The 25,744-nt window shown below is 37.5% G+C and overlaps 3 protein-coding genes across 7 annotated transcripts in view; all 3 read left to right on the top strand.

The window, feature by feature from the left end:
* Window positions 1-3,070, top strand: part of LOC149020401 (inositol hexakisphosphate and diphosphoinositol-pentakisphosphate kinase VIP2-like) — a 53,936-nt gene extending 50,866 nt beyond the window's left edge. For 2 of the 4 annotated variants that reach the window (XM_089148523.1, XM_089148520.1), the window contains exons 29-30: window positions 1,568-1,642; window positions 2,327-3,070. In XM_089148523.1, the coding sequence (XP_089004649.1) occupies window positions 1,568-1,642; window positions 2,327-2,590 (339 nt within the window). In that variant the 3' untranslated portion in view covers window positions 2,591-3,070. The remainder of the gene's footprint in view (window positions 1-1,567; window positions 1,643-2,326) is intronic. The other 2 variants (XM_089148524.1, XM_089148521.1) reach the window with 1 other exon arrangement.
* Window positions 3,071-5,935: 2,865 nt separating this feature from the next.
* LOC149020400 (RNA binding protein) lies at window positions 5,936-8,790 on the top strand. 2 transcript variants are annotated; one of them, XM_089148519.1, is made up of 2 exons: window positions 5,936-6,101; window positions 8,011-8,790. In XM_089148519.1, exon 2 carries the CDS (start codon window positions 8,096-8,098, stop codon window positions 8,657-8,659), a length of 564 nt encoding a protein of 187 aa, XP_089004645.1. In that variant the 5' UTR covers window positions 5,936-6,101; window positions 8,011-8,095; the 3' UTR covers window positions 8,660-8,790. The 2 variants fall into 2 exon arrangements, with proteins under 2 accessions (XP_089004645.1, XP_089004644.1); XM_089148518.1 differs by having other exon boundaries at window positions 8,004-8,790.
* A 4,476-nt stretch (window positions 8,791-13,266) lies between these two features.
* On the top strand, window positions 13,267-25,706 carry LOC149020399 (plasma membrane ATPase 1-like). The gene is made up of 21 exons (XM_089148516.1): window positions 13,267-13,717; window positions 13,813-13,932; window positions 14,060-14,158; window positions 14,256-14,393; window positions 14,554-14,688; window positions 14,764-14,943; window positions 15,021-15,227; window positions 15,327-15,446; window positions 16,091-16,210; window positions 16,301-16,423; window positions 16,504-16,608; window positions 16,711-16,855; window positions 21,311-21,475; window positions 21,614-21,852; window positions 22,002-22,034; window positions 22,197-22,278; window positions 22,464-22,624; window positions 23,391-23,576; window positions 23,713-23,895; window positions 23,987-24,165; window positions 24,857-25,706. The coding sequence occupies exons 1-21, from the start codon at window positions 13,664-13,666 to the stop codon at window positions 24,951-24,953; spliced, it is 2,871 nt and encodes a 956-aa protein (XP_089004642.1). The 5' UTR covers window positions 13,267-13,663; the 3' UTR covers window positions 24,954-25,706.
* Window positions 25,707-25,744: the final 38 nt, after the last annotated feature.

Here is a 25,744-nt window from a genome sequence, read left to right as displayed (position 1 = left end):
AATATGGGAAAAATATCAATAGAGTTCTGTACAAATGGTGAGAAGAAAATATGTGTTTATTGATCCTCATTGCATACAAATTACTGAAAACAGGTCGGTATTTTATATGACCAAGTATCTTTGATAATTATAAAAAGTTATAAAACAGTTGAAGGAATATGTTAGTTACACAGTAACTGGATGCACCTGTCCACTTTAAATCAGCCCACTTTAATTCTCTGAGAAACATCATCTTGAATGCAATAGAAAATTTAAGCAGTGTGGTTTCTGAATAACCTGGAAGCTGTTGAACCAACATATTGGATGTTCAGGTGACTCCATGGATAGAGGCCAATAGAGGCCGTGTCTTCCCCTTTCCTAGGCCTCTATTGGATCAATTGTTGTTAGCTTTCTGAGAAGATTTTTGTCTAACCTATTCTCTGCTTCTTTATGAAACCATTTTCAAAGTGATGTTGACATTTTGAGATACCTGTGAAAGGATCATCTTATCAAGTGGCCTATTGGCATCAAATGCCGTATGCTGTGATGATAGATAAAAATTAATACTTTTGATCTGGAATCTGATGTTGAGGAATACTCAATCTCTACTGGACCTTTTCGAAACCTTTGTAGGCTGCTGTTTGTATTTTATCCTTGGGTTTTGCAAGAGGAGGAACACTCCCCTTCACCAAACAGGCAATATAATTATCAAAAGGAATAAAATTAGTGTAAGTTAGACGTTAAGGCTGTCTGTACTTATTCAGAAATTGCTTCTTCTGTGTGTAATATAAATTATAAAAGACCAGAGAAAGAATTCTTTGCTGGTTCTATCTCCTATTTTTTATGGAGAGAACGAATCTTTTTATTGAAAGATCAGGAAGAAAAAAGAAAATCTGCCTGGATCTCTTGCGGGAGTGATTTTGGAAAGCCAAACCCAAGAAGAGTGGTATTTGCTAGTATCACTTTTCCCCCTTTTTTCTTTTCTCCCTTCTTCTTCTTCTTCTTCTTCTTCTTCTTCTTCTTCTTCTTCTTCTTCTTTCTTTCTTTCTTTCTTTCTTTCTCTTTCTTTGTTTTTTTCTTTCTCTCTCTCTCTCTCTCTCTCTCTCTCTCTCTCTCTCTCCTTTTTTTTTTTTTTTCTTTCACCTTTTTGTCTTCCATGGAGATACCATGCATGAAAGGCGTATGAGAGTCATTTGACTAGGAATTGCCCCCTTTGAAAAAATTTTAAATGCAAAAAATTATAAAAATATGGTTCCATGTGAACCATGTGAGATTGAGACTGTTTTTTCAGAGATATCTTCCTAATAGTAAGTTTCTTTTCCTTTGAGAAAGAAAATAAGCTGTTTTCCACTGGGATGTAGTTTTTCACCATCACAGCAGCAACAAACACAACCATTGTTTAGTAATACTGACGTGCTAAACAACCATGTGTAACCTTTAGTCATCTGTTAATGTTGATACCTTCAATTTGCATTTTTAATTGGACGTGGTATTGACATATGTTGGTCTCATCATGATATTTTATCCTCTTCCCTAAACTGGAATTTGTCGAGGATTGTCTCATGCAGATTTCTGTATTGATCCATAGGTGGCTCTGGAAGACCCAAAAAGATTCCGCGTAGAGATGACTTTCAGCCGTGGTGCAGATTTAAGCCCATTGGAGGTAATGCGTGTTTTATATATATATTTTTTTTTTTTTGGGTAAACATAAAGGGTGAAGTTACTTTTTTATAAACACTGCATTAATTCTTTCCATCCGCCAAGTTCAATTAGCTCCTTAAAGAACTTTGCCCATCTTACCGAAAGAACAACAACCAAGTGGACCTGAATACCTGGTGTCCTTCAATGTTGGCAAAATTTTTCTCAGGGACCCACTTGCTTGAAGGCAGCTTTTGATTAGGTCAAATTTGGACATTTATTTATTTTGATATAATTATGTATTTCTGCAACACACACACCAAAAAAAAAAAAAAAAAGAAACAAAATTAATTTAGATGGAAGAAATGGGAATATAATGTTTTTCCAGACTGATTAAAAGGATAGGTGAACACACAAGGTGACAAACTAGTTCGGGTGATTGGAGTGATGTATGTGGCTATGCTATTGAATTTGATTTACCTCTACATTTCATTATTAATAAAATACATTTTGGCAAAGTAATGAACTTAAGGAACAGGCTCATTGTTGTTACTTGGGGTCTTAGTTCTTTTTTTGATCTCCTGCTTGGAGGCTGGTCCCCCCCCACAAAAAAAAAAGAAAAAAAAAGAGAGTAATGAACTTGAACCATGACATAGAGTAACAAAGGAGTGATGCTTTAGTACTTAACATCTTGTTTTTCATTTTGCAGGAGAACGATGGTGAGGCTGCTTCCTTGCATCAAGAGCACACATTGCCAATAATGGGCCCAGAAAGGCTGCAAGAAGTAGGGTCATATCTTACCCTGGAGAAGATGGAAAAGATGATCCGCCCATTTGCAATGCCTGCTGAGGATTTCCCACCCCCATCAACACCCCAGGGCTTTGCAGGTTACTTCTCCAAAAGTGCAGGAGTGCTTGAACGCCTGGTGAATTTGTGGCCTTTCCACAAGCATGCTAATGCCAATGGGAAGTGATTGTCCATATGCACTACTTTTGCACCCCATTGAAATTTCATGCTGTTACAATAGCTTCACCAACCATATCAATTTTGGCGGTTCCTGTAGTCGAAATTTGAAGAAAAAAGAGAGCAAAAAAAAAAAAAAGTTACTGGAAGTGAATAGTTTGTCAGTATCTTCGTTGCTTTCACATTCTTTTCATTGTAGCCCCCAGATTCCAACCCCCACCCCACCCCGCCCCCAGAAAGAAAAAGAGGAAATTCTCTCTTGTACAATGTACAGAATTTTGATGATGGTAAATACCATGTCACTTGAGTTTGTTCTTCAGTGTTTCATTCCATTAGTTGTTGTTTTATTTTCCTTCTTCCTTTACTGTAATCAAGATACCGCAATAAAAAATAGCAGTAGAGAAAATACTAAAAGAGAGCAGACTATACTTCAACTCAATACCAGCTGTGTGCTTACATGGTGACTGAGCTTGGTTGGATATCTCTTATAGTCTTCCCTTTGTTCATCTTCACTCAGATTATTTTTTATTCTATCTTGTACTCGAGATGAGATGTGTCATCAGCATCAACCTTTTATCCCTTTTGAAGAGTTGACGTAGTGAATTATATTGATGGGTTGTATCTCCATGTCTCTTTTCCCATCTTCATGAAGTGGGATTTTTCTGTGTTATATTAATGGATCATTGTCCCTTTTGCCCATCTCTGTGGTGGTGCCTGTCTCTGTCTTTTTTTTTTTTTTTTTTTTTTTAATTTTTTTTGTCTTCCCTTTATCCCACTTCATTAATTTCATATGGATGTAACTGTTGACCTGCCACTTACCCTTCTCTGCTTGTTAAGCATGTCGTCAGGGAAGCTGTGTGGTCAGTAAACAACTATGCGGGAGACAGTAAGGCTACCAGGAGCTATCTCTGAGGTTCACGGCTATGTGGACTTGGTCCATCTTGCATTGTTGGAGCTCAGGTTCGGTCGGTTGGTTGCATGGATATGTCTGGTTTGGTCCCAGTAATCAGATTTCTGTGATGATTTTCTTTTCTTCTTGGTTACTTTGAAGAGGATACATATCGGTGATTCTCTATAACTAGTCTCCCCTAGAAGGCATTTCAGGTACCTCTTACTTCCGTGTTATTTTTCTTTCTTATTTATTTGTGATTTGATGAACTGTTGGGAATATTTTCATGCTGAACTGCTGACTATTAAAGTTAAGGTCAGAAATTTGCCAATTCATGTGGGAGGGAGTAAAATTATGTTGAGACCTTTGGCACTAATGCCTTGTATGTTTATGAAAGAAGAAAGATCGTTATATTTCTATTCAGTATACGGGGGCTGGCTTGTGTCTTCAGAATCCTTTATTTCTTGGCATCGAATCTAGAAAATTTCCATAAATCATCGTATGCATGTAAATGACATCATGTTTCAGAGCTAAGACTCTTACCAATATACAATTCAAGGTTTTCCTTTCCATAAAAGGTGTTCTCTTCATTGTCAAACTGCCTCCTTCGCTGTAGTTGGTTCCCGACTCTTCTGTTAAAGTGCTGTTGGTTAAAATACTAATCCTTTTTAGTTCTGCTGCTCACTATCAAGCAGAGGCTATTCCAATTCAGTAGCGATCACAGTCTTGATAGTGGATTTGTCATTATTCATTACCATCGACTTCACAAGTGGAGTTCTCAATAGCTATTGTGACACTGACATGGCAATCTTGATCATTCCATGTGGAAAGAGACAATTAGGGTTCTTTGTTTTCCTTTGGCAGCTTTAAAGCAAGTCATGGTAACAATAGGTATGTTTTCAGCATAGTAGTTTAAAAGACTGGATGTTGATAAGAGGGTCATCTGTGACAGCTGGGGGAGAAGCAGCTGCAGGAATTAAAAAGAAAAAGAAAAAAAAGAGACAACAATTTAACCTTATCTCAACAAGTCCAATAGTCATGGAGAAAACTTTATTCCCAATCCACTAGTCATCAGTTCATTGGCTGATATCATGATCGTATAATCCACTGCAAAATCGGCAAGAAAGACACAATTCAAGAAAAACATGTCCACCAAACGATCTTATAACAGGAGTACTCCAATAATTTCATGTTTAGAACAACTTCACGGCATCATGGGTCCATTTCTCTATTGTCCTTATTGGTTAGTGGCCAAAGCGGATAGATATGTGCTGGCAAATTTAGAACAAGAGGATGATCATCAAAGAAATCATGGGTCCATTTCTCTATTGTCCTTATTGGTTAGTGGCCAAAGCGGATAGATATGTGCTGGCAAATTTAGAACAAGAGGATGATCATCAAAGAAATGAAGGTTGGCATTGTGCATGGGACTCAATAGTCTTTTTTGTTTTTCTTGGTCAAAACATGGCAAATTTTGAATTTTGAAATATATATGTATATTTGTTTATTTGTGTATATGTATTATATATATATATTTAATAGGTTTGTAAAGACTAAAGCTGCAAAACAGTCAATAGTCATTAGTCAATTTCGTACGTGCAGGCTGCAAAAAAATAAAGTAGTAAATTAAAAAAATAATAAAAATTCAACATGTCATCTCAGGTAATGATGTTTACGTTTTCTATTGGCATATATCTATTGGCATAAATGTTTTTTTTTTTTTTTTTTATCACATATTTTTTTGCCAATGAAATTTGCCTAAAAATCCAGTGTTCTGTTTTGAATGTGTTAGCTGGGTGTGTCTCCCATGGCCAGTGGGTGAGTCTCCCAGAGAGAATTTTTTGCATCCACAAGATTTTGATACCGTAACCTTGATTAAGCGGACCAAGCTACTTACCACTTGGACCAACCCCATTGGTAAAGAGCTATATTTTTATTTATATTTTTCATCACATATTTTTTTGAATGGAATTTAAAATTTATATTCCTTTTTTTAATGTGTTATTTTTTTTTCTTTCTATTTCCACTATGTAGTTGGGAGGAAATTTTTATGGGATTGACTAAGTGTCTCATCTCTAATATATTTTATTAGTACTTCAATGAATCTTACCTTTGATATACGATAAAAAAATGTAAAAAGCATAAATATCTAGCAATCACGGTAGGAAATCCAGACTGATACACCATCAGCAAACGGCAAACGCTCTAGTCATAGACTTGGGACCCATTTTTTCCTTTTTTGGTAAACGGTGACCAAAGTGTCATACTCATACCTCGCTTTCTGAGTGATGGAATTTGAAAACAAACAGAGATAGTGATTAGAAACGTTCTTTACATGGTATCCAGTATTAAACGCGAATTTCTTTTTAACAAAAAAAAAAAAAAGTATTAAACGCGAATTTCTTACGCTTTTGATTCCGTTAGTAAGGGTATTTTTGTCCAAATAAAAGAAACTGAACACAAAAAGGGAAAAACGATCTCTTCTCTCACAAGAAGCAAAACCCTAGCCGTCGTCCTCGCGATAGTGATTCCTCTCTTCATCTTTCTTATCTCCGGTGACCAGTTCGCTCGCCAAATTCTGTTGCGTCTCGTCATCTCCCGGTGGTGGGATTGTGAGAAGCAGAGTGTTATGGTTAGTTAAATACACGACTTTTCCCTTTATGATTCTTCCATGTTCTTATATTTCTTATTGATTTAATCTCTGAATTCATTGAATATGTTTTTTTTAGTATTCTGTTTTCGTTTATCTTTAAATACATTGAATCCTCTACTTTGGGGGAACAATCAAAGACGAACGATCAATCTCATATCCTCCTAACCCTGACCCTGACACCCGAGGGCCAGGCTGAGCCAGGTCACAAACACTCTTTCTTGGCCCTAACCCTGACCACAGAACAATAAAATAATGCAAAAACTCCATATTCTCCCTACATTTACCAAAAATATTTGGCACTATGGTAGGATAGGCCGGGCCAGACCAAGCTTGGCCATGTCAAATGCTCAACCCTAACTCAAGTCTAGGGCCAGAATTTTGAGCTGAGATCCTGTTTGAGCTCAGGGTGAGCTTGGATGGGTTCAGGGCCCCATATATATATATATATATATATATATATATATATATATATATATATATATATATATATATATATATATATATATATATATATATATATATATATATATATATATCAAATATATCAATTTCCTGAATTTATTAAGGGCCCAATTAGGTGCTGTAACTACCTGTATCTGCAATGAGCATATCTTAAACGCCACAAAAGTATGGTGTTTATTTTTTGATAAGACAAAACTGTAGAATAAACAAAGTAAAGGTATTATGCTTAATGATTAAAATGCAGTTGGAGAACCATCATTATAGATATGGTACATTTCTCTGAAGCTATCAAATTTTAGTAAATCCACTTTTGTTAAATTCATTATTAAAGGTGAATGTTTTATGCAATGGAGCAGTTTAAAACTTATTTGTATCCATCTGTTAACTATTCATTTTGAAATTGCAATCAACTTATGACCTGAAAGTTCAATTTATTCGGCTTTTTTCTTTTCTATGGTTTTCATCAGTTTGAATGGTCTGTGAAATTTAATTCAATCATCTAAAGCATTTATGTATCTCTGTTTGAAGAGCTATTTTCAGTATTGATTATTTTCGTCTTCAACCAGGAATTAGTTTTCCCTCATACGACTATCTTCGTTCTGCTAATTTACAATCACTGGTAGAAATATTTTTGTGTCAGCTGAAATAATGTTTTCTGTCCAATTCTTTTAAGGTGTCAGGGAATGCAATAAACTGATCTGATGAATGTCAGCAATTTGATAATGTTTTCTAAGCCATATATTCACAATGCGGAAGTTGACAATAATGCGCATCAGTCATCCCTTTTGTTGACCGCTCTATGTTCCAATTAAACTATAAATATTGGCCTCTCTGCAGTTTCTACTGTTATGCTTATTAGGTCTACTAGCTTGTTGCATGAAGAATATATTATTGTATTTTTGCTCAGTTTTTTATGGAGCGACGTTATTAAACACATACGATATGATTGTTGCACGTATTCCATTACATCGTCTTTTTTAAATCATTATTGCTGCCTAGTCCATGTAATTGTCATATATGCGCTCTTAAACAAGTGAAATCATGTAATTTTGAAACCCTCCCCACCCACCACAACCAACAAACCCCCCACCCACAAAAGAAAGAAAAAAAGAAGAAGAAGAAGATGAAAAAAATAGCTCAGGTATCTTTAGATTGTTTTAAATGTATGCGATGATGATGTTCTTTATTTTTGCCTAACTTTTTTGGGTTCTCTCTGATGTGCTTTATTAAGGCTTAAGGATGGGTCTGGTTGATTTTTCCAGCTATGTCTATTTCTTATTTACTGATTAGCTGCTGCTATTTTCTTTGTTAAGAACAGGGGCTCTCCATTATCCCAACCAAATCTTAGTGGTCTGGTTGATTTTTCCAGCTATGTCCATTTCTTATTTACTGATTAGCTGCTGCTACTTTCATTGGTAGGAACAAGGGGCTCTCCATTATCCCAACTAAATCTTAGCAGATTCAAATCATAAATCCTTAAAGAAGAGGGTGGTAGAGAGAGAGAGAGAGAAATGAGGTCTTTGGACGAGAACGAAACCACAGCAGTATTCGAGAAGCTTTTCAAGTTCGTGGGTAGCAACCTCAAGAACATCGTCGAGAACCCTTCACACGAGGGCCCTGAACCCAACCCAGGCCGTTACTGCTTTCGTCTCCAGAAGAACAAAGTATACTATGTGAGCGAAGCTCTGGTAAAGCGTGCCACCAACATTGGCCGAGACAAGCTTGTCTCCCTCGGCACTTGCATTGGCAAATTCACCCAAGGCAATAAGTTCCACCTTACGACTCAGTCCCTCGGTCTCTTGGCTGCTAATGCCAAGCATAAGGTTTGGTTAAAACCCACTTCAGAGATGTCCTTTTTGTATGGGAATCATGTACTGAAAGGTGGATTAGGTAGAATTACCGAGAACACGTCTGCTGGTGATGGTGTTGTTGTGTTTTCTATGTCGGATGTCCCATTGGGGTTTGGGATAGCTGCCAAGTCAACTCAAGATTGTAGGAAATTGGATCCGAATGGCATCGTTGTGCTTCATCAGTCGGATATTGGGGAGTATTTGAGAATGGAGGATGATATGTGAAGCCTGTTGAGAGAGGTGTTCCTTTTATTTTGATGCGTCTGTTACTGGGTTGCTATGAATACGCAACTTTGAAAAATTTTGTTATCACTTTTTATTGGGCATATAAATGATATTTTATGACATTTACATGATCCCAATTGAATTGAATGGGTTCCCCTCCCCGTACCTTTGATTTCATTCTTTATTTTCTTCAAGTCTTCACTGTTTCTGCAGGTATAGTGCGCTGAGCTGCTAACTCACTGGATTATTTCTACGTGTTTAGACTCTGGATTTGTTTACTTGGTTCCCACATTTTATTTATTCTTTTGTATGGTGTGTTGAATTGCTAACTCAAATGATGTACCATGAATTTGAGTACAAGTGGAGCTACCCAAGTTGTTTAAGCTCTGGATTCCTTATGCGTACTTGGTTCTCATGTATATTTTCTGCTATATATGGTCTGTTGAATTACTAACTCAAATGATAAATCATGAAATTTTGCAGAAGCGGTGTTTATTCTAGTTATTTAAGCTGATTAATTTATTTTGAAGCTTGGTTCGCATATCTGTTTTCACTTGTTCTCTTTGATTTGGTGCATGCTTGTTCGGCTTAGTCTCTTATGCCTTACTTGCTTATGCTTTGCTAATTCTAATGATAAACCTTGAATTTAAGTAAAAGAGTTATCCCAGTAATTCAAACTCTGGATCCATTTCTTTTCAATTCACCTGTTTGTCTTTTCCAACTTCTAAAGGATCCATTTGCAGTCATGAGTTGGTTCTGATTTCGACTATCTGTTTCTAGGATATATTCAGATAAAATACAGATAATCTGTTTTTAGGTATTTTCTGGTTTTGTCTGTGCTTTTGATGATGGATTAGTTGTTTGATTTGGCCTTGAACGGTTTAAGTTCTTGAATTTTATGGGCATCTTGCATGTCATGAGTCGAGTGTCATTGTGGACTAAAGTAAGATTATTATGAAGAGGTAGCAAGTAATCTATAGTCTGATTGCTCTCTTTCTGAGATGGGTATCGGTTAATTACTTAACATTATCTTTTTTGTAGTATTGCTTTTGTGGACCTGGTCAAATCAGATCCATTTTTTATTTAGGATCTACTTCTATTTTAGTAAGAAGTTTGATGCGTTGGGTAGGAGATATAATGTTCTTCTATTGCAGTTCTAGAGTTGGGTTAGGAAACTTCAGTATCTTTCCTTGTGTTTATGAGCAACCAAAAGTAACAAACAGAGTTAAATACTGAATTGAGTTTGTTTAGGTTGAAGCCTGCATGGGTAGCTTGGTTGTCATCCTGTTTCTCTTCCCTCTTAGCGGTTCTGACTTCTTCCTTTGCCCAAGGTCATCTCTTTTTCACCTTCTTTATTCTTGTTCTTTTCTCTTACCTAGGTCTGTTTTCCTACCTCTTACTTGGGAGATAGGCTGTATTGGTGGTGCTTTTAGCCACCCTGACTTGGACTTATCTTCTGCATTGCACTTCTGTTCTCCCAGATATCTTGTGCAGTCCTTCATCAACTCAGACAACCTTGTGTTCCAGCTCCCTAATTGATTCACTTTTGTGAGGTACCTATTTAGATTGATTACTGAACCTGCAATATTTTCCGCTCACTGTTTCAACAAGGTCCTGAACCCAGCCATGGTGATCTTCACAAACACAAACTCAAATTATCTTTTGCAGTCTCTTCTACTGTAAGGAGTTGCACCCTATTAAAGAGAAATAAAGTAGTCCTAAAATTGAAGATTTATTTTCTTACGAGGAAACTACTAATTACTGCCTAACGTATATGAAAATAAATTTCCTATGACCCTACTAGATCAAAACACTCAATTTTGGGACTGTTCATCTTCCTAAGGATACCCAAATTGGTTTTGGATCAATGTAAAGCAAATTTATCTGTAGCAACAACCTCCACTTCTCTTGACTTCATTATCAAGAAGCGGTTTCTCTATGGCTGTAATAGGATGGATCACCAGTATTAGTGACAAGAGCTTAATTTTTCTCTAAAATATTCAACAACAGTAGTTCAACGTTATCCCAACAAAATGGGGTCTGCTACATGAATCTCTGCCTTTCAACCCTGCCACTAGTATTGATTGCTAAATTCAAAGGGAGTAAAAATTGATGAACACAACCATCTAATCAATGGGGGCAAGATAGCACATCATTTCGGGGGATGACTGTTGCATTTAGTTGAAGGGTCTGTTTTGTTTGTAGTAAAAGCCACAAAAATGTCGATTTTTTCACTTAAAAGTCCTAGTCTTGGATGCTGATATCTCTTTCTCTCTGTCTGCTGAGATATAGACTTTGAAGAGAATAACTCAAGCAGTGCTGACCCGAAAGTTTCAAACAAGGAGTAGTTTTGATCATGAAACAAATAATTAAAGCCAATAATTCTTCCAATGTGGTCCAGTGATGAGGTGGATTGATTCAGTTTCTAACTTTACTGAATTGGTGTTGGTGGCTGACAAAAAGTAGCCAGCAACAAGCAAATGCGAGCAGTTCCAATTATCTAAGTCGATCTGTAATGACATCCTCCTGTCCCTTGCGTATATCTGTGAAGGCTCTCTAGAGATATTTTCTCTCAAATCCCCATTTTGTTGAAACCATAAGAACACTGAAAAGAAGTGTGGTTGGCCCTGCAAGGCTTAAAAGCTGGAAAGTCTGAAAAGTTCCACCAAATTTCTCTGGTTTTCAAACTCTCTTCACTACGAGGTTTACCCCTCTGATACGGCAATACCCCTTGGCCTCACATTTTGATGTGGTCCAAGTTTTATATTTATGGGAAATCTTCAAGGCTGCCCCTTACTGTCCCCTCTAAAACCCATGTCAGCCTCTCACTTGTTTTTATCAATTATACCTTCTATTACTAACACTACTAATTTCAATCGACAAAAAAAATGTTCGTCAATAATAGAAATAAATGAGTGGTTGCAAACGGTAGACGAAAATGAAGACAAATTGAGCATAAGATTTTTCATTTAAAAAATTCAACTTGTTTATTAGTATTATTATTATTTTTTGTTAAAAAGAGAATTTATGTATTAATATCAAAACATCAGGGGATTTTACATCTAAGATTATCATACAACAATACCCAAGATAAGAGTAGAGGAGGAGAATTAACATAAAAGAAACAACTGTCTTGTGATTTAGCCTTGCGAAAAATATGATAAAAAGTGATATTTTGTGGAAGTAGAGGTAAGTTGAAGAATATCCGTTACAAGAATAGTGACTTTCCATAAATGATGAGTTTATGATGTGAGAAATGTCACTAGGGTTTGGTTATTCATTTCTAGAATAATATGTGAAAGTTGAAGATGTTGTGCACAATGAGAGCCTTCTGGGCTGCACATGCCTTGGCTACCATGAGTTTTGTGCATCGATACCTGCCAAAAAGAAAAAAGAACTTGATAATCCTGATTTCGGGCTAAACCTCTTATACCAGAGAGGTAGAGATCAGTATAAGAAGAACCATCAACATTGATTTTGACTCATCTTACGTGATGAACTTTTCATTAAATCATACATTGCACTGGTGGAGGTCTTCATGGGCGTGGAGGTGGAGTAAACGGGAACAAGACTCTATGTATGCGCTGAATAACATCTTGTAGAGAAAATATATTTAAAGTGTTCATTCCAGACTTAATTTTGATTTACTAACAGTAGGTCATTAGGTGTGTTATTAATACATTTTCCTCTATTTAATTGATAAATTGGAGAATTCATCTGAAAATTTTTTTCCACATTTAAACTAGACATGAACCTAAAAATCTTGAGATTTATTTGTCCATGATTTTAAGACCCACAAAGAAATCTCAGATAACGTTTCTGGTGGTTTCTTATCGGGCATCTTGACAACTGTATTTATCATTCAAATGGCAATTGAAGTGGTCAATTTTACCCCCCACCAAAACCAAAACCAAAACCAAAAAAAGGAAAAACAGAAGAAAAAACGAAAAACGAAAAAGAAAAAAAAAAAGGAAAAGGAAAAAAGAGATTTTCCCGATATAGGAGACAGAGGAGAAGTTTGGGATCCCATCACCGCGATCCCATCAGTCTTTTCACATGAAAAAGACAGGGAATCAGGGATCCCGATCCTCTCCGTCCAAGTTTCGTACTATACCGTACCATTGGGATAAGAATGGAAGGACATTTTAGTGATTGGTTATTTCGTAAATCCCTCTATGGATAGAATTCCAATCTTAGCGGTCTATTATTACCGTGAAAATATCGCCACCAAATCGTTATCCAAGAAATTGCACAAAAAGACAAGATTCCGGCACAGGAATAATTAATTAAGGGGGAGTCACTTTAGTGATTCGGTTTCGTAGGAATTCATCCAGTAATAGATGTAGCAATCCGACACGTGGATATGTAATGAGATGGTCCCACTCAAAATATTCTCCACTGGTATTATCCTCATCTTGTGATGGGCACTTTTTAATGTATCTCAAAAGAAAAAGTTTGCAGAGAAAGGAAAATAATAATAATAATAGTAATGGAAAGAGTAGGGTAGGGGTAGGGGCAGGGGTAGTGAAAATATGACGATTTGGGGAAGATTTTAATTACAGCGTGATGTACCCGCCAAGTACATGGCCCCACTCCATTTCCGGCTGTTCATCCGATTAAGGAGCATGATGCCCTAAAATAACTCGCGAAGACAAAAATAAATTGCAGAGTTATCGGGAGGAAATAGAGAGAGCTTTTAGTCTTCTTCAGTGTGGATTTTTGACGACTGTTAATGCCGTTATCTTCTAGTACTAAGTACTGAAACTAGAGCTCTTGCCGCCTCTATCCACTTCGCTTTCTTCGTTGGTGAATCCTCTTTGAATTTCACAGAAAAACAATCGGTGACTGGTTTATCATTTGATCCTGTTCTTTCTGTTTCTTTCGTTACATTATGGTCAAATTTTGATATTCTCTTCGGTTTCGGTTCTGTGTTCGGTCTTTCTTTTATGTGGTTTTTGTTTTCTTTGAAGAGTGAAAGAGGAGAGAGTGCTCGCTGAAGTAGACATGGCTGAAAAAGTAGAAGTTCTGGATGCCGTCTTGAAGGAGGCTGTGGATTTGGTACGAGTTCTGAGATCATTCAGTTTCTGTGATTTTGAGGGTTGGCGGTTGTGTTTTGATGATATCATGATGGATTTGTATCTTTGTGAGTACAGGAAAACATACCATTGGAAGAGGTTTTCGAAAATTTGAGATGTAGTAGGGATGGTCTCACCACTGAGGCCGCTCAGGAGAGATTGGCCATTTTTGGACACAATAAGCTTGAAGAGAAAAAGGTTCCGTTTCGTTATTTTTTTTCCTCTGTTCTTGTTGTCCTATACTCTCTCTCTCTCTCTCTCTGTCCAACATTTTCTTCTTCTTCTTCTCTTCTCCTCTAAAAGTAATTCTGTTTTTGTTTATCAGGAGAGCAAGTTTTTGAAGTTCTTAGGGTTTATGTGGAACCCTTTGTCATGGGTTATGGAAGCGGCTGCGATTATGGCCATTGCCCTTGCTAATGGAGGAGTTAGCACTTATTTTCCCTTTCCGTGTTCCTTCTGGTTCACTTCGCTAAGCTGTTGGAATTGAGAATCTTTTCTTTTTCACTTTTGGTGCTCGACAGGGAAAACCTCCCGACTGGCAGGACTTTGTCGGTATCATTGCTTTGCTTGTTATAAATTCGACAATCAGTTTTTGGGAGGAGAACAATGCTGGTAATGCTGCTGCTGCTCTCATGGCACGGCTTGCTCCAAAAGCTAAGGTAGTCAATTAGAATGACATGTTTCTTTGCTAGTTGCTCTACTCAAGTCTCATTATGTTCGGCGTTGTTGATTCTGTAAGCTTTCCAGTTTGCTTTCAATTTTGGGCTCGAAAAGACGTCTACTCTCTGATTTGTTTTGCTCTTTATGTAAAAAATACAGGTCCTTCGAGATGGAAAGTGGAGCGAGGAGGATGCTGCTGTTCTTGTCCCAGGCGACATCATCAGTATCAAACTTGGGGATATAATTCCTGCAGATGCTCGTCTCCTTGAAGGAGATCCATTAAAAATTGATCAGGTGACTAGAATTACAACTCTTGTTTTCTTGTCTTCATCGGTCTTCCTTACAAATGTTTTCCTGTTTCGTTTGCAGTCTGCCCTCACAGGGGAATCCCTTCCCGTGACTAAAGGCCCAGGTGATGGTGTTTATTCTGGTTCGACGTGCAAGCAGGGAGAGATTGAAGCTGTGGTAATTGCCACTGGTGTACATACTTTCTTTGGAAAGGCTGCTCACCTCGTGGACAGTACAAACCAAGTTGGTCATTTCCAGAAGGTAAATCAATGTTATCATGTGATTCCCACCTACTCGATATATTGCTTGGTGTATCAATCCATATCTTTATTCTTTAGGTATTGACTGCAATTGGGAACTTCTGCATTTGTTCAATTGCTGTTGGAATGGTAGTGGAGATTATTGTTATGTATCCCATTCAGCACCGAAAGTATCGTCCAGGAATTGACAATCTGCTTGTGCTTTTAATTGGAGGGATTCCCATTGCCATGCCTACTGTTCTGTCAGTAACAATGGCGATTGGTTCCCATCGCTTATCTCAGCAGGTAATATGGGGCAGACATTTCAGGGTTGTTATTGTTCATAACTCATTATGTGTTTCACTTTCGTGGATAGATGAGGCATTCTGTTATTAATCAACGCAGGGAGCCATCACAAAAAGGATGACTGCTATAGAAGAAATGGCAGGCATGGATGTGCTTTGCAGTGATAAGACTGGAACTTTGACACTGAACAAGCTCACAGTTGACAAGAATCTTATTGAGGTTAGCTGATGGCTACTTTCAGTCACTGATATTTCAGAACTATTGTAACCCATAGAAATTATGGCACAAAGAGTGGCCCTCAGATCAATGATAAAGTTGCTTCCTTGTGACCTGTGGTCGCTAGTTCTACTCGGTAAACAGCCTCTCCAGGAAGTCGGAGTAGGCTTGCATGCATAATTACCTATGCTCTCCAGCCCCCCCCCCCCCCCCCCAACCCCCCAAAAAAAAAAAAAAAAGAAAAAAAGAAAAGAAGAGATAAGCAGCTGTGGGACCCTGGTGCACTCAGTATGTACACCCTTTAGTAGTTGTGGCACTCAAAGCAGGCCAAGGCAATTGTTAATCAGGTAGGCAGCCTAATGGTAGTAATAGAACCCTCTGCAATCAAGAGAAATTCAATAACTAAACAGATATATTTCAAATTGGCCTGAAAATATGGTCGACTGCCCTAACAATTGAGGAGAATAGTGCAGTTATACTTGATTAAATTCTGACCAAGTCAGATTTTCAGGGATTGTAGGGCCATATTTTGATTCTTGAAAACTATAAAAACAGAGAACAATTGTTAGCTGGGAACCTCAAAACAAATAGCAAATATAGGCAATGCCTTGTCAACAACGGTCTAAACCTGAGTTACATTTACTCAGGTCTTCACAAAAGGAATTGATGCAGATACTGTAGTTCTGATGTCAGCCCGGGCCTCCAGGATGGAAAATCAGGATGCTATAGATGCTGCAATAGTTGGGATGCTTGCTGACCCTAAGGAGGTAAACCATTGAACATAATGATTTTCTTTGGATATCAATATTGATTTGTTCTGCTTTGTATTAATGTCTTTTTTTTTTTGTTATCAATAGGCACGGGCTGGCATTCATGAGGTCCATTTCCTTCCATTTAACCCGACAGATAAGCGAACAGCATTGACGTATATTGACAGTGAAGGTAAAATGCATCGAGTCAGCAAAGGTGCACCAGAGCAGGTATCAACTTGCCTAACTCTCAAGGATTCTATCCTAGTTTGTTGATGTTTATCTTCATTCCTGGTAACATATATATGCAGATTTTGAATCTTGTCCACAATAAGCTGGATATTGAACGAAGAGTTCATGCTGTGATCGACAAGTTTGCTGAACGTGGATTGCGATCACTCGCATTAGCATACCAGGTCATAATCACTCTATTATAATTCCAATACTGCCTATATATTTGCATTCTACCTCAATTCATTTTTCATGCTTTATGTTTTCTATTTTCCTTTGATGTACAGGAAGTTCCGGAGGGAAGGAAAGAAAGCCCTGGAGGTCCATGGCAATTCATTGGTCTCATGCCTCTCTTTGACCCACCTCGACATGATAGTGCAGAGACCATACGAAGGGCTCTAAACCTTGGAGTAAATGTTAAAATGATCACAGGTGTGTTGAAGTTCTATGAAATGTTTACTCCTGGATCTTAGCAACTTAGCTACAAAATGATGCATCATAAATAAAGACTCATGGTGCCTTTTGAATTAAGGGTAGAGGTTTTGGGTGGTGCAGGCTGTTTTTACCCACATTTTCCCACATAAAAGACTTCCTCCAGATAACCTAAATACTGATGTTTTTAGTCTTGAGCCGCACCTATCAGTTAGAACATTTAACTTATGAATTACTAACCAATACCTTGTTTGTGTGGTTGTTTCACAGAGTTCAAATTTTAACACAAATATTTCTGACAGAAGCAATGAAACATGAGTAGATCATTTTAATAGTGTAGAGGAATTTGCAGACATGAGAGTAATGTAATAATACTAATCTTCTAGCAGGAGGTTGCCCTCTCTTATGGCTGGCTTTTTTGAGTTCTGCAGACATTGGAGCATGTGTTTAAGTGTTGACATATTTCATCAGAATCAAATGGTTTAGTTACCATAATATTTGAAAATAAATGGTGGAAATGAAACTTCCCTTGGAACAAGATTATAAGTTAGCTAAAATATCATGAGTGTTTCTGATATTCTGTCGGATCAACATAGTGCAATACTAAGGCAGTAGTCTGTTAGCTTCTGAAAATGGTTTTTTAGAAACTTCTTGTTCATGCAAAAATACGAGTTTTATGAAAAATTACCTTTTGCTTCCTTTGTGTTAAACTCTATACTCAACTTGTGTTAAACAAAAACCAGTCCTTCCAACCTACCCATGCAATCACCAACACCCCCCCCCCCCCCCAAAAAAAAAAAAAAAAAAAAAAAATCAGGAGATCATTTGGCTACATGGATCCTATTTCTCCTACCCTAAGCTATAATGCGTATACATGTCTTCACCACCTCTTTGGCTATTTTAGGTCCACCTTTGGCACCTTTGCTGAAACAGATCACTTGATGTAGATGTACTGCCTTGGATCAACCCTAACCCAGCTAGGTATCCAGATGGAGCCAAACTGGTTCCAGATTCAGTTTCTGGATCTATTAGAATTTGAAGAATTAAGCTATTTGGGGAAATAAATGATTTTATTTTGTATGTTTAAGAAGTTAGCTACTTAGGGTATTTGGTTTCCAGTCGTTCTTAGTTTCTTTATTTAAGTAAGTTCCCTAGTTAGAGAGTTGGTCTTTAATTAGGAAGGAGTCTTTTGTTGCTTTTTATATATGGTGTAAGTCCCCATCATTGGATAGATTGAAAAGATGAATTGATTTTGTGTTTCTGAAGACCATAGGTAGCTAGTTTGTGCATCCCTTACCCCCTGCAACACTGATTTCTTCTCTCTGCTTCTAATTGGCCCTCCACTATTTTGTCCCTGTACTAGAGCATTCAAAAGCCTGCATTGCATGAGTGCATGCCAATCCAAACAGGTTTCTCACAACTTATCATGAATGGGGGCAATCCTAGGTTTCTTTAATTTCCCGCTCTTTTATCCTTTTTAGTGTTACCATAATACCATTTATATGCCATGAAGTTATGTTTAAATGTTCGCATGTTCTTGTTTTCTACCCAGTATTCAGCCCATGTGTCATTCTTGGTTGTATAACTCATTGATCACACAAAACTTAGGGTGCACTCCTACATTTCATCCACACCATACTAACTCTTTATAATATCATCATCTACTTCTACTTTTTGCAAAATTTGAGCCTCGATTTCTTAAGTTATTACTTTTTTGTAACCAAGGATAAAGATTTTGATGCTAATCGACCAGCCAAAAACTGAAATTTAGTTGAAACTTGGTATGTCATGGGTAAAACTCATCATGTGATGGGCCGGTCAAAACTGGTTGAAACCATCAGATGTGGGTGTTTGGAATTGGATGAAAGTATCAAAATTTCTGAAATTTTGTCGAAACTACTTCAAACCTGGTAACTTTTTACTCTTATAAGGTTTTGTCTCGTATTTTGTGGAACTGAGATTTGCTTCGATTTTTGTTACAGTTTTAGCCGATACTTTGATTCATGATTGTAAATCTTCATAATGAATTTTCAACAGCCATTCTTAATCCCATCGTTACTAAAGTTACACAACCTACAGTCAGTTTTTGTTCTACTTGTCTTAAAACCTAATAATTCCAAGTTGATCTCTATATGTTCCAACTTCGCATTTCTCCTGATTTTTTTTCATCTTCCTAAATAATATCATCTTCTATAAGCATGCATTAGAGGACCTGATCTTGAATGCTTGTAGTCAAATTGTTTATGATTGTCCCCTCACAATTTATAATCTAGACACTATATGTCACATATTTACTCAATTTTTTTTCTTTCTTCTCTGGTGTTTTCCAAATTACTAGAAAGTCTGTCATAAATGATGATGACAATGACAACGACAACAACAACAAAAACTAGCCTTACCATGATTCAATGGTATCAGCTATGTAGATCCTTTCATAACCAAGTAAGGCAAACTTAGATCCACATACAAATGGAAATGAGAGAAAGAAGGCTGAAATGCCCAAACGAAATAACCAAAAAAAAAAAAAAAAAATTGAAAGAGGAAAGAGGACAGCCCAGTGCATCATAACACGCTGTCAACAACGTGGATCCTCGCATCTAGTAGGCCTTATCTAAAGTCATATTTGGCACAAGACCTATTCTTCGTGGCATTAATAGGTCAAGTTTGCATAAGGGCAGATTTGTGCTTTTTCCCCAATATATACTCTTATTTTAGGCTCTCTTTGGCATAATTTATATTTATCTTTATGGCCTATTTATGAATCATCAATTATGATAATTGGTTATGAGTTGTAAACAGTTCTTGTTTGGTCACTATTAGATGATATATTATATAACAAGAAATAGGTTTGGTACCATGGGGTGGATATCATATTATATATCATCATCTATCTTATAAAGTATATATTGACTTTAGTGTTGGTTTTATCTCATTTTTATTGGTTTCTGCTAATTTTAATATCTTTAAAATATTGTTAAAGTGGAAACAGGAGCAATGTGGAGGTTGGAGAGAGAAAAATAAGGTTTTGTTATAATCTTTTAAATTTTACCCTTTTACCCTACTTAAATAGTAATTTTGCAGATGTTCATTAATGGTAACGGCATAAATAAAAAGTAACAGTTTATAGTGATAAACCATAAACAGCTCATGACCTATTTATGAATTTATGTTTAAATCGACTTATTATAATGAGAAACAGGGCTCATAAATCATACCAAATACATCTATTTATGTTTATAGGTCAAATAATCATAAATTTAAATTGCACCAAAGAGAGCCTTAATTATGTCAAAATCTATAAAAGATCAACTATGCTTCATTGATTAGAGAGGACTTTCTGGTTTGTATTACATGTAACAACTGCCCCCTTATCCCAAATTCACCAGTCTCTTTTTATCGATAATCTAATAGAAAACAACAACTGTCCATTAGATGTCATATTTATTGTGGACTGTCACTTATGGTAAGTCCATGGAAGTATGACAGCTCATTCATCTCACTTATCAAGTTCAGTTAAAATTAACAGAGTAAGTGTAAGTGTAATGCCAAGATTTTGTTATTTTTCAGTGGTGTTCTTGTAATTAATGATATTTTCAGCAACTACTAGCTCTCGTTTCACGTGACTTTTGGTGTTGGTGTGGGGGAATTCTTTATCACATGATGTTGGCTGCCACATGGCACTCAAAAGTGTGGCCTTCTGATAAATTAAACCTCATTAGATGTTTGTTTGGGGAGCATGGAACATGGCGATATTTTTGGAATTACAATTAAAAGCTTAAAGATGTAAACAAGCTGTCTGAACTCATAGAAAATTATCAGGTGGGCTGGACATTAGACTTTTAGCCTCTATTGTCAAACCCCTGATGGGAATCCTGGAAAACCATTCATTTGTCGACTAGTCATCCTGCCCAGATGATCAGGCAGTGTCTATCATTCTGATTGGAGGTTTGACTGGTGGACATCTTGTGATTATCAAACTCCTTTTCATTTGAGAGAGGATTTGAGCTGACAAGTGCCTGCTAGGATGCCATTGTGCCAGCTAACAAATTTGGTTTTGATTTTGGAGATGCATATTAATAGATCTGATGAACTTGGAACACATTTAGCTTGACTCCGCTGAATCTGATATGCCTATTGTAAAAACGCTGACCAAAATGGTGCTTATTCTGTGGTAGCTGCCTGTTTATACCTTCCTAGGCTGGTATGGACTTGTAACATCCTGAGGTACCCAATTGGCTTGGCTGATCGCACTTCTAGCTATTACACATAATTGAACAATTGTACTATGGCCACCTGGTCAGCTGATATTTGTCTCTTATATCTTTTTTGCATTTCCTTGAGGTTGTACTTTTTTCACAATCGAATTACTGGATTTCTTTGTGGTCAGTTTCCTATGCCTGTTGCTTGACCCACTTTTTTGGTTTGGGGTGGGGGCGGAAAATGGATTTCCATCAGGTGATCAACTGGCAATAGGAAAGGAAACAGGACGACGTCTGGGAATGGGAACCAACATGTACCCATCATCGGCGTTGCTGGGTCAGAACAAGGATGAGTCAATTGCTGCTTTGCCTGTTGATGAATTGATAGAGAAGGCTGATGGTTTTGCTGGGGTATTCCCTGGTAATGTTTTTGTTGCTTTCCTTGTGGATTATTATATTTCCACCTTGCATGGATAGTCTTATTTGTTAGTCTTGAGTGGTCAAAGCATGTTTATTTTTTGTCCTTGTTCCATCAACCTCATTATTTCTTATTGCTCAGAGCACAAGTATGAGATTGTAAAACGATTGCAAGCCAGGAAACATATATGTGGGATGACTGGTGATGGAGTAAATGATGCACCTGCTCTTAAGAAGGCTGACATTGGGATAGCAGTTGCTGATGCAACGGATGCAGCTCGTAGTGCTTCTGACATTGTACTGACTGAACCAGGTCTTAGTGTTATCATCAGCGCAGTATTGACTAGTAGGGCAATCTTCCAGAGAATGAAGAATTACACAGTAAACTTCAGCCCTAGCCATAGCTCAATGAATTTTTCTTGTGTGTCAGATGTCATGGTTATAATATTTCTTTAATGTAAAATATTTAGCTTGGTTTAACATATGGGGCTGTTCTTGATAGTTATGGTTTTTCCCTTATCTTTCTGTAGATTTATGCGGTTTCTATCACAATACGTATTGTGGTAAGTTTCTTGTAGTGATTTAAATTCATTTAATTGACTTTGTACTTCATACAAATGATATTGCTGCATATTTGGAGTAAAGTTTTTGTTATCTAACTTCTGAGTTCTTCTGGATATGGTTTTTTTTCTCCCCACACCTCCACCCTCCCGGCAACCTAACAGCTTGGTTTCATGCTGCTGGCACTTATATGGGAATTTGACTTCCCACCCTTCATGGTGCTGATCATTGCTATCCTCAATGATGGTTAGTTTATCTTTAGCAGTACTTTTCTTCTATTGGGAATCATCAATTATTTTTATTTTTCTTACTTAGTAGCATCCTTGATTATTTTATATTGTTCCACCTACTCAGAATTTCATTGCCAGAAGCTGCTTCTTGTACTAGCTGGTTTCATTCTTGTGAACAACTTGCTTTCTATGATTTACCAGGTACCATAATGACAATTTCTAAAGATAGGGTGAAGCCATCTCCTCTGCCAGACAGCTGGAAGCTGTCTGAAATATTTGCAACTGGTATAATTCTTGGTGGCTACCTGGCAATGATGACGGTTATTTTCTTTTGGGCAGCATATAAGACAGATTTCTTTCCGGTATGATGACTTCTTTGCAGAAAACATAATAACTGTTATCTAGTAAACCTGAAACAACCATTTGATTGTGTAGAAAATGGATGGAATTTATCTTTTTTGGGCACTTTTGTTTATTTAGGATGCTTCTGGTAATGATCTTGAAGAATAGTTACGGCGTTGTTTTGTTCTTGGAGAACAGAAGATAGGTTCTTGTTTAAACAGTTTCTTCTTTTGTTCTTAAACTAGATTTTTCAGATTGTGGGTCCATTTGGGAAATATTCCCAAAAAGGGCTTATCAAATGCCTATTTCCAAACAAAGAATGGTCTCCTGGCACAGAAACATGTAAGAACGATTTTACACAAGAACGGTCTCCTAGAGTAGAAGCATCACCAAACACATACTTATTTATCTATTGTGGGGGTTGAAGGCCAAGAAAAGAAAGGGGGTCTAATGGGAGCATTGGGTTTCTTTTTTAATGGATATAATTGGGAAAAACTTAATTGCAATCTATGCACTTTGTATGTGTGAGGATCATGCAGTGCTGTGAAATCCTAGATATGGCATCAATCTAATGTTGGGCATACTCGGTCAATGGTGGTTCGATCTTATAAAAATTATGAAGGAAATTTTTATCACTGTTGGACTGCTATCATTCTCCTTTCCATCAGGGTTGTTATTCGTTCATATTTCTTTGTCATTTTCCCTCACTGCAAGCAACTTATGAGGATGTAAATATTAAATCAGTTTCTTGACTAATATTGACTTTTTGTTTCCGTAAATTTGCAGAGAACATTTGGAGTTTCTAGCCTAAAGAAAGAAACTCGAGATGATACCAGAAAACTCGCCTCAGTTATATATCTTCAAGTGAGTACCATCAGTCAGGCCCTCATATTTGTGACGCGAGCTCGGAGTTGGTCTTTTGTGGAGCGCCCTGGCTTATTGCTGGTCGTGGCTTTTGTGGTTGCCCAACTGGTAACAGTCTTCCTCTGTGTGCAATCTCCTGATTTATGTTCATTGTTTTTCTTTCTTTTTTTTGGGGTTGGCGGCTGTTGAGAATCTTGAGATAAGGGAAAGAATGAAAACCTTAACGACGTTTATTCTTTGACAGGTAGCTACACTTATTGCAGTCTATGCAAACTGGGGATTTGCAGCAATTGAGGGGATAGGATGGGGTTGGGCTGGTGTTGTTTGGCTTTATAATGTCATCACTTACTTCCCTCTTGATTGTCTGAAGTTCATCATACGATATGCTCTAAGTGGAAGAGCTTGGGATCTTGTTATTGAGCAGAGGGTAGGAATCCTCCTTTTTTTTACTTGTTAGCGTAGCTTAACCCAAAAGGATTTTGTGTTGCTGATTTTCTGCTCTGGATTCCACATTACAGATTGCCTTTACAAGGCAGAAGGATTTTGGTAAGGAAGCTCGTGAGCTAAAGTGGGCACATGCTCAAAGGACTCTTCATGGTCTGCACCCACCTGACACCAAGATGTTCAGTGACCACTCTAGTTTCACAGAACTTAATCACATAGCTGAAGAAGCCAGAAGGCGAGCTGAAATTGCCAGGTATGAAAAGAGATTATTTTTATCATGAAGAGAAAATGGACAAGTGAAAAAAGAAAAAAGAGAGACCTAAGTTTCCAGAGGCTGGTTGATAAGAATTCAGAAGTACCTTCTATTTAGTGGGGTTTGTCATCTTGTGTTAAAATGCTTGTATCAGCACTTTTAGTAGCTGGTTGGACACATTCTACCAAAGCTGAAACCCTAGTTAAAACTGCATGGGTCTTTCATGCCTGGGTTCACCTTTGCTCTGTTGGTTTTTTTTTTTTTTTTTTTTTTTTTGGGGGGGGGGGGGGCAAGGGCTTGGAGGGAACAAAGTGACATGGTAAATCAAGTCTGTTGGTCTTTCTTGATTTTAGTCTTGCTGAATCCTTAGTGCTTCTTGGCTGTGTATCACCTATGAAATTGTATTGCAAAAGCCTGGGTACAATTGAAACTGGGGAATGAAGAGGATTTCTTTTTTCTGGTTGGTGGGGGAGGAAGGGTTGTGGTACTAGAATCTTGTAGCTGAAGATCATTGGAGTGGCCAGGTTGGTCCTGCGGCCAGTGTTTCTGCTTATCCAGGCAGTATAATTTGATGGGCGTAGAAGTTGCAATTTTGTGCATTCACTTCATAGACATTAAATTGTTTGAGCTTTTGGAGGTTCAGTATTTCTGATCATAGATGCACTGACTTTGTTATCATGCCATGATGCAGGATCAGGGAACTCCATACATTGAAAGGACATGTTGAGTCGGTGGTGAGATTGAAGGGCATAGACATAGACACAATTCAGCAATCATACACTGTGTAACAGCAGACATCCATGTGATTTTGTACAATAATATTATGCATTAGCAGGTAGGAAAGTTAAAAGATGTGATGCAGTTCATCTGAAGCCCTTTTTCTTATGATTGAGCATGTGTGCCATCCCTCCCTAGTGGCCTAGTTTCAAGTCAGTGCCCTCTGCCCTCTGTTTTCTGTTCTCAGTTGATATAGCATCATGCTGGCACCAGAGAAAGAAGCGATGGTAAGAGAGGGTCAGATGAGTTGGCATTATAGGTTCATCATAGTCGAGCTTTCAGGTGCTGCTCTCACTAACTTTTGCATGAAAGCGGTGTGCAATCACTTGCTGTATAACTTTAGGATTTACGGGGGTGATGGTTTCTTGGCGTTCCATGAAACTATCGCAGGCAATCTCATCTACTTCGATGAATAATTACTGCCACGGTGTGGGATGGTTCTGCTGAATCAGATTGATTTTCTTGCTATAATTGGAACTAAACTCACTGAGCCCTCAAATCCTGGTACTTAAGAGGAACTGGACTTCTCATCGTAGCATTTCTGGGTCAGCTTAGTCAGGTTTGGCTGCATTGGAGTCGAGTAAGAAAACAGTTCTGCCCTTTCGAACATTGAATAATTTGCCAGCAGAATAAGAATAATAACCAGGTTCTGGCAAAGTACACACCTTCACGATAGTGCTGGTTCAAGCTTGTGATTAGTAATTATCCTGCTAGAATTGCGCATGTTAAGATTATGTTCTGCGAATCCTGCCTGGAACAGGTTTGGCGAGGGACTCATTACTTTATTGCATCGCTGCTCATC

Source organism: Hakea prostrata, chromosome 3, assembly GCF_041222555.1.
Source record: "Hakea prostrata isolate BN-2017 chromosome 3, UWA_Hpros_2, whole genome shotgun sequence".
In the NCBI taxonomy this organism is placed as follows: domain Eukaryota; kingdom Viridiplantae; phylum Streptophyta; class Magnoliopsida; order Proteales; family Proteaceae; genus Hakea; species Hakea prostrata.
This window is presented reverse-complemented; position numbering and strand designations above follow the sequence as displayed.